Below are 13326 nucleotides of genomic sequence, written 5' to 3'. Positions count from 1 at the left end.
TCGATACACGAAACCAACGGTGTACGTGTGTATGTGAACGATGATGTTTGTTAGTGTGTTGTTGTGCTGCGACTATTGGCATTTCAGAATGTATATGGTATACGAATAAGCCTTTGCTAGTGTTGTTGATATGTGATATTTCAATACTTCATTTTTGAATTCAGTTTCTTTCTTCTTCTTCTTCGGTTTTGTCTTTTACATTTTGTTCTCGTTCCGTATTGAGATTTCTCTTCGCTCACCTCCTTCTCTTCTTCTTCTTCTTCTTTTCATTCCGCGTCATTATTATCGCGTGTATCATATACGATTTTGTAGAATTTAAACGATATCAAAATTCTGGCAGTTAATTTCCATTATATTCGGCAAGTTCTATAAAAAAAAACCAAGCACACACACACCTATCAAGTAAACTGGCTATTTTCGCATGAATTCGACATATGTCATTTTGAATTTCAGATTCGTCAGGTGATTTCTTTTTTTCCACTTTAATTTCTGCTTCTGTATACATTCGTTTATATTTCTAGAGACAGCTTCGCTCTATTTATCGATGGATTTTGCCTTGAGCGGCTATTATTTTAGTTTTTAAAAGCGACTACGACAAAACTTGAACTTCGTATACGTAAAGCTTTTATCAAATGTGCGCGTGAAGTTTTATTTTTGAAATTTGAATTCGCTGTTAAATGCGTCAAGCTTATTTCCCCGTGAAATGTTTTTACGAACGACTGTGATGGAATAATTGCGATTTTAGCGTGAAGAGCGATGACCCGAATTCATTTTCATGCGGTGTTTTTAGCACATACGTATATTTTATTTGAAAAGGCATTTTTTTGAGATGCGGACGTGATTGATGTCAGCTACAACACAGAGATGATGGAAATTATCTTACCATTTTTTTAATTGACCTGCGATTACTGCCATTTACGCCAATACATTTGGAATTTGTCAGAGCTTATCTGTTTGAGTCATAATAAATTTAAAAACCGTTTTATTATTCAATTAGTGAATTACTTTTATTTTCTTTACAAATTTCCATATAAATTATTTCACGTACCTATTTCAATAAAAGGTAATTCAATTTTCTTGATTAAGAACATTTTCAAACAAAAAAAAAATACATAAGCGAACAAATTATCAACTAAATTGCCGGATATTATCAACAGAGATAAACAGAGAAAAAAAATCGTTTTGTTTTTAAATTATAGAAGAATTACACATAAAATACAAAAGTTAATTAGTTTGAGTTGAGGGATGTGATAGCAAAATTTTCTAACTAATAAAAGAGCTAAATTGAAAATACATATTAAATATGCAGAATTTTTTTTTAATACATTTACAAATTGATTTAAAGCACATTCCCATTTCTCCTAGTTCATCTTATTATTTCGGCTCTAACCATAAGTCTTCTTTCTTCATTCAATTTAATTGTTTGTTTATTTTTTTTTTAATCATTCGTTGCTAATGTCTTGTTCACACTCATTTGTGTCATATTCAAAATAGACAAAATAATTTGTTAATTGAATGAAAAAAAAAAATTCTCTAAATTAAAATTAATTAACGATTTTACAATTTAAAAAGATTATTACCATTAACTTAAGAATTAATAACTTTTTACAAAAACAAAACGAAAAAAAAGTAATGTATAAAAAAATCTTAACTGCTTGTTTCTGATCGATTTGTGTTGAGTTAAAAAGATATTTATTTATTTACCTTTTTTTACCATTTCTAACCTTAATACAATTTTCCTACATCCAAAACATTGTTGCACACTGAACCTCATTTTATTTGTTGTTGTTTTTTTTTTTGCATCGCATTGATCTCAAAAGAATCTGTCTTCGATGAATATGGAATAAAATTTATTGCAAAACCTTCAGAATCTTAGTAAAAAAAAACCATTTGTGTTTGTATGTCCCTTATGCTCTAAATATATATAATTAAAAATCTTAGCTACGGAAATGAAGTTTTACATTTCCGATCTGTCTCATCAATCGAATTTTGTATTTGGTTCAGTGAGCAATGATGACGATATTCAGAATAAACTTCAATGAAACTTCGTATATATATTATTTTCATTCTCTATTCGATTATCATACCTAAAAAATAGAAGAATTATTAACTTAAAACTCGAAAAATATAATTTCATTTAGATCCTTATTTCATTGCTAATAAATTGTTGTCGTTTGCATTATTAAATTGTTTAATTATGTGTGACATAGGATGGAATTGATTTAGACAATCTTTTGCCATTGTTTCAATGAACAATAGACCGTATTATTTCACAATAAAAGAAGAAAAAGAAAATTATTTTATGATGAGACAACACATAAAATCATGAGTATTCTTTTGTTTTGACATTTGAATAAACTCGCATTTGGATCGGTAAATTTTCGAATTCCACAATCGATTGTTGGGTTTTATTTTTAGTCTCGTCACTACATCTCTTCCACCGAATTATAGTCGCATTTTTATGGTTTTGACACCAAGAGCATTCCTTACTGTTTCGTTGTATTTCACTAATGTCACCTTCGATGATCGTATGTTCAGCTTTTCCCCAGCGCACAATAATTGCAGGCACACAGCCTTTTCGAGAAACTCAGACATCTTCAATTCACGCAATAGATCTTTCTGATTGGCACTTGTCGTTGGACTTGAACCCGGATACAACTAAAAAAAATTATAAATGATTTCATTGAAATTTCCGTGGTGCTTTGACGTAAAAAAATAAATACGAACCAGTTTGAGCAAAGTGTCTTTTGATTTAACTTTCAGCAAATAACATAGATCACTCAAAAGAACCCATTTGGTGAGGCCTTCGTCTCGCAGTTGGTACAATGGAATGAGTGGTGCATCTGATTCTTCGATTTCAAACAATTCTGCTTCACTGTCGGCTGTGTGAACGCCAGCCGATTCATCGGCCACATCTTTTGAGTCGACTGTGTCTTTTTGTTTTGATTTTCGTCGTAAAGGTGATTTTCGTTTAGCCGGTTTCACAGATTTCTCTGGCGTTGTTGCAGCGCTATCTTCTTGTGGATTTTTTGTTGGTTTCGACACTGGTTCATTTTCTTCAGAAGGTAAATCATCAAATACATTATAGCCGACATTATCTGGATCTGTAAATAACATTGATTTTCGTTATTTTTATTTTTTCTTGTTTGTTTTAAAATATGTTGTGAAAAATGTTACCATTTATTTTCCATGGTCCATCAAATTTCCATGGCATTTTATTTGGTCCGGTGTTTTGAACATCAATTAAATAGTTTTTGAGAAATGATACCATTTCGTCATCATCTTCAGCTAACATAATCGGTGTTTGACCTAAGAAAAATAATAATACGAAATATTTTATTATTACTTGTACCAAAAGTGGAGTCAACTTTGAAATTACCTGCATAGGTAGCCAAAAGAGGGTCGGCACCATACGAAAGTAGCAATCGAACAATTTCCAAATAGCCATTATCAACGGCCTCATGAAGTGGACGAATGCCTGAATGAGCCGTTTCCGAATGATTTGCACCATATTGCAATAGAACCCTTGCAATATCGGTGAGACCACGTGAGCATGCCTCATGCAATGGCGTATATCCGGCATTATCTTTTTGATCGGGAGTCATTTCCAATCGTTCTAAACAGTAAACAACTACATCAATATAACCAAGACGTGCTGCTTTATGCAGTACACTTTCACCAACACCTTTGTTCAGCACCCAACTGCGAATTTCACGCATTATGTCGTTCTCATTTTTGATTTCCAAAAAGTTTACGGCAGCCGAACGACGCTTCACCAAAACCGGTGTGTCTTTTGCATTATTCTGCTGTGACAATGGTTTCTTTTTCTTTCGAATGTAGTCAAAACCTAGAGATATTTAAAATATTTTTTAAAATAATTTTTTTCTATTCAAATTGTGTATTGTAATTTATTTACAATATTTACATACCTGAGCTACCTTTGCGTCGTCCATATCGATTGCCGCGCCCCTTTTTTGTTTTAAGAACACCGGCAAATGATGTTGGCGTTGCCCGTTCAACTTCGGACATAATACTTGGTGTATCGCCGCGCTCAAGTGAATCGCAAGGTCCTTCTTTGCTGTCATCAATTGTACGGTCACATTCGTTGAGTTCGGTGTCATGACTCTCATCGTCCTGATTGAGTAGACTATCCTCATCCCCTTTTTCCGTTTTCAATATTAATTGATCCGAATCATTGGCATTGCCCTTTGCCACCACTACATTGTTCTTCACTTTTCGTATTTTCTCACCATAATCGACATTCAACTTTTCCAAATATTGCTGATATTGTTGATCAAAGGTTAACGGTTTCTTTTCTTGTGTTTCTTCTTGATGCTGTTCGCTAGACGGTTGTTGCATTTGCTGCTGCTGCTGCTGTTCTTGCTGTTGCTGCTGTTGTTGTTGCATCTTCTGTTGTACAATCTCATAATTATATGGAGGTGCCGATGCGGGCCGATCTTCACCACCAAATACTTCACGTATTATCTCTTGTGTTTTCATTGCTTTATATTCTTTTCGGGTGCGTGATTTCAAGACGGCCGTCTCAAATACATTTTCACTTTTGAAAGCATTTTCGGGTTTGCCTTCAAGGACAGGCGTTGGTAATAATTCAACCTCATTTGATTGTGGCAATATTTTTGGCTCATTTTGTCCTAATAAATTTCGAGCTTTTTTACTTTTAATAGTTGGCCGAATAACTCGTTGATGTAACAGATCAATTATTGATTTTGATTTTGTTGCTACATTGTCGCTGTCATGATGCGTCGAATTTAAATTGTCGCCAGTCTTTTTATTGCCTGATTTATTCCTCTTAGCCGACGATGCTGCGGTTGATTTTTTATTCATTTCGGCAAATGTTTCAGAAGCATCACTTGAATGCTGCGGATCCAAGTCTGGTAGCGATGTGGACTTGCGATGCTGATGCCATGATGGGCGTCCAATTGTAATCAATCGGGCGGGAATTTTGAGAGATCGTTTGTATTCATATGCTTGCTCTTCCCAACCGGGCGGAAATTGTGATCGACTATCTTCGCTCACATCCAAATCGGTATTGGTTTTCTTCGGTGTATTTTTGGTCGATTTTTTATTCGATTGTTTTTCATCGGCCGATTCACCAACTGAATTGCTACAGCATGGTTTGTTTTTATCGCTTTGAGACTCTTTATTTGCATCCGAATCGGATGCATGATTATTGATTTTTGATTTTCGCGAACGCAAACGTTCAGTTATACTCGATTCGTTTTCCGATGACGATGATTCACTTTCGCTCGACGATGATTGCTGTTGTCTATTGTTGCGCAGATTCTTTTTCAATAAATGCGATTTTTTCGGTGTTACATCCGCATCGCTGTCATTTGCTTTTTTCTTCTGATCAGACAATTTTGAGCGTGGCGTTTTATCGCCACCTTTTCCATTGCCTTTTTCCTCCGGACATTTTGAATTTTGTTTTTTCTCTTGCGACGATTTGTTGTCACGTTTTTCAATCGTAATCATGTTACATTTGACTAATTTATCATTGCGCAATACTTTGCTATTTGCTATTTCCATTTCTAATTCGCGTTTTCGCTTCGATCTTGTCATTGTTTCTTCTACTACCATTGGTTGTGGTCGTTTATGTTTCGGAGTCGATAGGATTGTGCTATCTTCATCCTCGTCATTGTCAACATCATCATCATCATCATCATCATCATCATCGTTGTTATTATCATCACTTTCGCCCGAATCACTGTTTAGTTCCAGTGATTTTCTCTTTTTTGAATTGCGATTCGCATCAATGTCCGATTCAGATGATGATTTTTCTTTTCGATTTCGTTTCTTCGGTGATTTTGTATTTTTATTTGGTGTACAAATGCTTGTTGTGTCTGAATCATCATCATCATCTCCGCCACCACCTTTATTACTGATACTAGATCGTGTTCTTGGTTTTCGTATCATTTTTTTTGATCGCTTCGTATATCGATCAATTTCTTCTTCGCTTTCCGAACTGCTATCGATAGCCAAACGCTTTTTATTTTCATTTCGTTTGTTCGGTGACAGTTTTTCCAATGTGCTCTTCTTGCGATTTGGCGACACCTTTTCACGATCGCTGCCCGATACATTTTTACGAATTTTCGAACTTTCACACAAACTCTGTTGACGCAACAATAGCAATGGCTTATCCTCATCGCTTGAAGTTTCATCGTTGTTCTGTGAATTTGATTGACTGAGATTTGGTCGTTCGATGACTTTATCTTTTTCACCATTTGAATTATCACCGGATTTCACTGAATTCGCTGAACTATCCGCTGATTTTTTATCTGAAATGCCATCGTCCGATCTAAAACGTCGCTGAGCTTTCGATCGTTGTTTGTTACCATTGCTTTGTAGTTGCTCTAAGAAATCATTGCAAGTACTGCCCCAGTCCATCAAGTCTAATCCAGTCAAACTATCACTGAATTTAATATCAGCTTTTGATATGATTTTCTCGTTTTCAATTAATGGTTCAACGGTATTTTTCACAGACAGGCTCTCTTTTGTCGGATGTTCAGCGCCACTAATTGGTATTGGTGTAAATCCTTTCAGTTCACCTTTGGTGCGAATTCGTGCTGCTAATATAGAGGCCAGATCGGATTTATTGATGTCTTCGCTAACTTTATTATCACTGGTGGCTTGTGCTTTTAACAATTTTTGCTTTTCGATTTCCTTCAGTTCTAAATTGTTTCGAAGTTTTGAAATCACACTTTGATCAACTGCTTTTGGTACATTAGTATTATTGTTGGTGTTAGTGGTTGAGGTCGTGGGAGCGATGACAACATTTGTGCTAGTACTGGTGCTATTGCTACTGCTGCTTCTGTTTGTAGTTCGGAACGTTTCTACGGCTACGGTCTCGAGTTTTGTAAATTCGGGTGATTTGATGACAGACGACTCAAATCGATTTGGTTGCGGTTGATTCTGTTCATAGGTAGATGGACGTTGTCCGTATCCAATGGGATGCTCATTGGTTCCGATTTTTGGTGGCCATTCGTTTAGTCGATATGGCGGTTGTGGATAAACATTGTTGTGCGATAAATGTGGAGCAGTTGTATTTATCGTATTGATTGGTGCCTTTGTTTTGGCCACATCTTCATAGGATGGCGCTTTTTCAATCGGTACATAATGATTTGACGGATAATATTGTGACGGTCGGAATGATTGTGTATTCACTTTGGAACCGGATTGTTCATAGTTTTCATTTGGACGCATCGACATTACACGTTTATTTTCATTATTCATATTTGAATATGGTGGATAATGATATTTGGCTTCATTGGCGATTGCATGTTGTGGTTGTACAATAACCGGTGTACTTATTGATTTTTCGCTTACTTTTGTGTTTGGTGCGTATTGCGGTGCATATATTGGCATATTTCGATCTTGATGTGAATAATATGGATAATTATTAACGCATTGTTGATATTTGACATCGTCAATGTGATCGTATCGTGGCTGTTTCACAGGAACTTGATCGATTAATCCATTTTCCGGCGGTCGTTTTTGTGGCACATTTGCGGCCGACACATAGTGAGCATCACCTCTTTCCATAAACGGATGGCCCATTTTGTATCTTTCGTCGTGCATTTTGCTCGGCATCGGGTATTCAGTCGTTGGATGGGACTGATTGTATACAGGCGGCTGTGATTGATTTCGCTGTGTTGCTTCAAAATGATTATACGGTGGATAGGGTAATTGTTTATGTTGTTCAGTTGTTGCTGTTGTTGTTGTGGTCGTTGTTGTTGCAATCGTTGTTGTTTCTGATTGCCGATTCAGCGATTGTGAACGTGGATGCGATACAAATTGGATTACTTCCGATTGTCTTTCATTTTGAATTGGAAATTCACCGTGTCGATTGACAAGATTTGATTGAATATTTGGATAGCCACTAGCACGATATGCTAATTCTTTTTCTTTGGAATTGTATTTTGATGATGGTGGGTTAACCATTTTACCACCAGTTTTATTATATGTTGCTGAGCTTGTGCCTTCCAAATTATGTTTATTGCCTGCATCAATTTGGAATGCCCGATTATCCGGAGTGAAATTTTTCAATTCTTCAGGTTTTTGGCCGAAAATTGTCGGCATTTTTGTGTCTTTACGTGCCTTTTGTTCAATGGATGTTGGTGGCAATGTTGGTGTCGGTGCAACACGTGAACTGGATTTTGTCGGTGGATACGGTAAACAATTATCCATATTCGGAGCTTTATATCGTACAGCTGGATCAATATTCATATTGAATTGAGATTGATGCCTCTGGTGAAGTTCCATTTGTGTATAGTTTGCTTGTGAAATTGGAAGTTGTGAACTAATTTGTGTATGGTTTACATGATTGATCATATTCACCATTTGATTTGGAACCGGCGGAAGAGTTTCCGATCGATTTTGTGGCCGATAGTTAGCGCTATTTGCACGTGCCACATTTGGATCGGGTGATGAATTGGAGAAGTTTGGTGAAAAATCGACTTTTAGCGATGGTGGAATGGTATCCGGCCGTCTCAACGGAAGACTGTAATCGTAAACACCGGTCGAGTCAGCTTTTGTTTTAACTGTTTTTACCGATAAATCGAGTGGCGATTCACGTTTCGGACCGAACAATGTTGCCGATGAAGATTTCGAACTAGACACATCGTTCACTGAAAGATTGGTGGGCTGTTGCTGCTGCTGCTGCTGCTGCTGCTGCTGCTGTATAGCAGCAGGCGTTGATTTCTCCTTTCTTGTTTCCAATTTTGGACGTACAGGTGTTTCGTAAGGCACGTGATTTGGTTCAGGTGTTGAACCATGATTTAATAATTTTGACTGTCGATGATTTGTTGGTACCGCATATTGATGATTAGTCATCGATGTTGAATGTGTTGGTGCTGTTGTTTTTGTCTCATAGTTAACATGATTTTCCATCGGTTGACCCGAATGGAATGAAGTATGTGATGGATATTGCAATTTATTCAATTCATTTTGTTTTGCCAATTTTTCCTGGTAGATTTCATGCGGTTGTTTTGAATCCAAATACACTAATCTTGCTTCGGTCGTCGGTTTGTCTTTTCGCACAACATTCATTTCGCTTGTATTTTGCGGTAGATGTGCATGTGTATTGATGCGTGATGACAATGATAGGCCTGCATTCAAATCAGCATTTTTACGATTGAATGAAGGCGTTGGTATTTCCTTGTTCAGCGTTTTCTTGATGATTTGATAGTTAACATCAGTGTCAGATGCTTGACGAAAAACATACGGATCAAGAATTGTATTCGGACGTTTATAATCATGACGATCTGTGTACTTTGTTTCTATCTTTGTGGAATTTCGACTGGATGCAGAGGGTCGATGATGAGTTGGCATTTGTTGTTGGTATTGTTCACGTGAATCATGTGATCGACCACTGTCTTTCACTTTTGAATCGGTCAACATATTTGATATTTGCTTTTTATCAGCTGCATTCGCAATAGGAAGAGCATAGTCATTATGTTTCTCTGAAATAATAATAAAAGAAAAAATGAAACAAAAACAATATGAGTCATTTTCATTAATACGAATGGTGCATAATTTAACATTATAAAATGTGACTCACTTTGTGGCGGAATGTTGTTTGGTGGTGCATTTGTTGGAATTTTGTTCGATTTAACATGTAGTGGACTGGGAGAGTAGCCAAATGGAGATGGTGACGGTGTAGTGTGTGGTGATTGATATTGTGGATTGCTAGGACTCTGTCGTTGCATTTGATATGGCAATGGGCTTGCACTAATTGGACTTTGACTTTGTGAGATGCGTGCATTTTGGTGGCTTATGCTGTGTGGCGATGGAGCCGATGAAATTGGACTTTGTGTGATTCGAGTTTGGCCGGCCCATTTGTGCGGCGGATTCATTTGATTATAAAAATCAGTTGGCGGCTTGTTCATGCCGTGCATAGTTGCCGATGCTGATGTTGATGCTAATGCTGATGCGGGCCTTCCAGTTGAATAATTAAAGGTATTTATATGACTACTACTGGATGGATGCATTTCAGATGCTGAATGAATTGGTTTTAAACGATTTTGTTCATGATAAAGCATATTCGTTGACGCTGGTCTCGCATATAATGCAGCATCGTTCGATGAACGCATCACATTTGTGTCTAATGTCGGTTGAGCACTCTTCGGCATCGTCACTTTTTCATTTTGATGATATTGTTCGTAGGCGTGTTGCATTTTTTGACTTGGTGCTATTGCCATTTGCATATCTCTGTGATGGAATACATGTGCTGCAGGTGTTGAATATTGGTGGTGAGCTGGTGATGCGGCCATATTTCGTTGATATAAATCATCATTGTAGAGCTTTTGTAAATTTGTTAGACTTTTTTCCGTTTGATGAACACCATGTGGATAGTAGTTTTGTGAATTTGGTCTTTCAAGTGATTTCGGCGAGTATATGTGCGGTGATGGCAGTGGCATTGACAACGGCGGCTGTTGCGATGATGCATTTAATACAGTTCGCGAATCCATTCGATGCACTGGTGTAGGCGGTTTTGGTGGGGCAGATGCTTTTGATTGTAACACTTTCGTTTGAGTAGCGTGTTGCACTAAAGACATTGTTATATCTTCGGAAACTTGCGAAAAATCTGAAACTTGCGAATTAGTTGGTGTTGAACGAGCCGAAGCACTTGATTTACTTGAACTATCCGCATGTGGTCGATACATATTTTTATTTATAATATGCGGTGTTGGTTCTTCTAATGCTTCCGATTCATTGTCCGTTTGATTTGTTCGTAATTTAGTTGTGAAATCGGGCGTCCGAACGTATAACGATGAACACGTTGGTTGTGATTGTGTTGGCTCATTGGTTGGTTTCGATGTTGTTGGTTGTGGATTTTTTAATTGCAGGTCACTAATGTAATTGTACTTTTTACTAATTTCAGCAAAATTGCTTGGATTCACATCGGGCTGATGCGGCGATTGACGTTGAGTATCAAGTTTATCGTATGCTCTCGTGAAATCTGGATTAGGCACATGTAGCTCCGATGATCGTGCAATTTTACTGAAGTCGGGCGTTTTCATTTTCAATCCGCTCAAATCATGCAATGATGGACGAAGTGATTTTGAAAAATCTGGATTGTTGCAATATAAGCTGCCTGATGATTTTGACGATAATGAGTCCGGCGCAAAAATTGTCTTCGGTTCATTGTTTTCATTCTGATGGGAATCGGATCGGTTTTTGTTTTGTGGCGATATGATAATGGTTCGCGTTTCAATTGGTGCCGGAGCTTTGATATCACAAACTTGGTGATCAGTACGTGTTTGCTCTTTTGGATGATTAAGAGTGGAATGGGAATGTATAATGGATTTACTTGGTATTATAATTGCATTTTCCGGGCTTATCGTTTTCTCATTGGTTGAATTACAATTCATTTTGGATTCCGTTGTCAAGTTGCATACATCATTAGATGCGGCCATTGTTTGATCGTTTTTATTTTGATAGGATGGGATTGATGTTGACGTGGTATTTTTATCATTTTCAACTTCATTCACTTTATTCGATGATTCGATGTCATTATAAACATTTGTATTTGATTGGTCATTTATTTTTTCGACAATTTTATCGACTAAATGTGATTCTTGTTTTGATTTTTCCATAATCTCAAAAGATTTCTTAAATTTATCTTTGAAACCGATTGGAGCAATTTCAGGCGATGAAACACATTCGTTTAAATCATAAGTATACTTGGGTTGCTCGCTATTGAGTGTTTGTTCATTGTTCTCTTTAGTAGCCACTGTTTCTGGGTCAATGTCCATTTTAACTTGTTTGTCATTTTCTTCAGTGCATTCTTCAGCTGAGGATAACTCATCATTTTGTACATTGATTTGAATTCTTTCAGTTTCAATTTGTTTGCTTGCTACAGGACTTTTTACATTGCTTGGCTCCACGTTTGTATCGCATTTGTCCGTCAAACTTTTTTCATCTATTTTATCCATTTCGCAAGCGTAATTAGCACTTATTGCACTGTTTTCATCCAATTCAACTTTGTTTTTTTCTAAAATATCACTACTATCACAATCGTTGGAGCCATTTTCCGTTAAATTTTGTTCGGCTGAACTATTATTATCAATTTGTTCAATTTCACTATCTGAACTATCTAATTGATCTGTTTTTGCATCCGAATTAGCATTTGTATTAATGATTTCGTCATGCTTTACAGTTGATATCTTTTCGACATTGTCTTCCATTGCCGATTTAACAACGCTATCACAGTGCTCTTCTACACAATTTGTATCACTTTTTGAACTTGAACTATTTGCATTGCATACATCATTGTTCATCGGTGTAGTCTCCTCGTCAGTGGAATTGTTTTTGTTTCCATCAAGCTTTGATTCTGACACCTGCTCTAGTGAATGAAGCGCAACCTCAACTGGTTCAGGTTCAGGTTCAATTTCAATTTCAGTTTTAGTTTCAATTTTCGATTCAGGTATTATTAAATCGGACACATTTACTGTTATTGATCCACCAGGTGTTTTTTCAACATTTGCAATATCCATAGTCGCGAGTATATTGTCGTCAGTTGCCGCCAATAATTTGCATTTGTTAATAACACTCGATGAATCAGCCGTACAGTCAACAAACTCTTCTTTAGTATCCTTTTTGTTATCAACGACACGCGGCTGTGTATCGGTCAATGCCTCGTTCGCATCGACGTCTTTTTCCATTGTTTCGTTAGCGATGTCAGTTGCTCCGTTAGTTTCTTCAGTCGACGATGATGGTAACTGCAACGATTCCATTTCAATAGGCGACGGTTCATCATCCATCATCAGATTGTCCGAATTTTTCGGACTTCTACCAACTGTCGCGACTGTCGCCTGCAGTGTATCGCTATCGTCGCAACAACTTGTGACCTTCTTTTCCATTTTTGCGTCGGAAGTACTTGGTGCTATCGATGTCTCGCTCGACGAGGACGGACACGAATTTTCATGATTTGGTGTGGACCCATTGTCAGTCGTTTCGATCTAAAACCGAAAAAAAAAAACAAATTTCGCAAATTAGAGCCATCAATCAAAATATAAAACGATTTATATAAAAAGAAGAAAATTATTGGCTTTTCTCTTCGAATTTAATGATTGTATGGCGCATTGTACTCAGTCAATGTCGAACTTTTGTTGAATGTAACAACAACCTTTACTCATTCATTCTAATGTCGACGGACGAAAGATATTCAATCGAGAAAATGTAAAGCTCACGAAAGGAAAGCCACCGATATTTATTCGAAAAGACACATAAAAGAACATCGAAATTAAGTCATGTTTCCATAATACAACAAAGACAGCGCAACAGAAAAAAAAGATCTGATTTACG

The 13326-nt window shown here is 36.8% G+C and overlaps 1 protein-coding gene and 1 long non-coding RNA gene across 2 annotated transcripts in view; one reads left to right on the top strand and one right to left on the bottom strand.

The window, feature by feature from the left end:
• Positions 1 to 196: 196 nt before the first annotated feature.
• Positions 197 to 993, top strand: LOC116337826. The gene is made up of 2 exons (XR_004200824.1): positions 197 to 462; positions 522 to 993. It is a non-coding gene; the product is annotated as an uncharacterized LOC116337826 (long non-coding RNA).
• A 101-nt stretch (positions 994 to 1094) lies between these two features.
• LOC116337825 overlaps positions 1095 to 13326 on the bottom strand; it is a 43220-nt gene continuing 30988 nt past the window's right edge. Inside the window, exons 3-8 of the mRNA XM_031762749.1 lie at positions 9578 to 12980; positions 3930 to 9479; positions 3380 to 3847; positions 3178 to 3309; positions 2728 to 3104; positions 1095 to 2658 (exon numbers count right to left, since the gene is read on the bottom strand). Coding sequence (XP_031618609.1) covers positions 2446 to 2658; positions 2728 to 3104; positions 3178 to 3309; positions 3380 to 3847; positions 3930 to 9479; positions 9578 to 12980 — 10143 coding nt within the window. The 3' untranslated portion in view covers positions 1095 to 2445. The remainder of the gene's footprint in view (positions 2659 to 2727; positions 3105 to 3177; positions 3310 to 3379; positions 3848 to 3929; positions 9480 to 9577; positions 12981 to 13326) is intronic.

The sequence above is a fragment of the Contarinia nasturtii genome, unplaced genomic scaffold, assembly GCF_009176525.2.
Source record: "Contarinia nasturtii isolate CC-2019 unplaced genomic scaffold, AAFC_CNas_1.1 Cnas_scaffold_285, whole genome shotgun sequence".
Lineage (NCBI taxonomy): Eukaryota > Metazoa > Arthropoda > Insecta > Diptera > Cecidomyiidae > Contarinia > Contarinia nasturtii.
The sequence above is the reverse complement of the archived record's forward strand: the minus strand, read 5'-3'. Positions and strand labels throughout refer to the sequence as shown.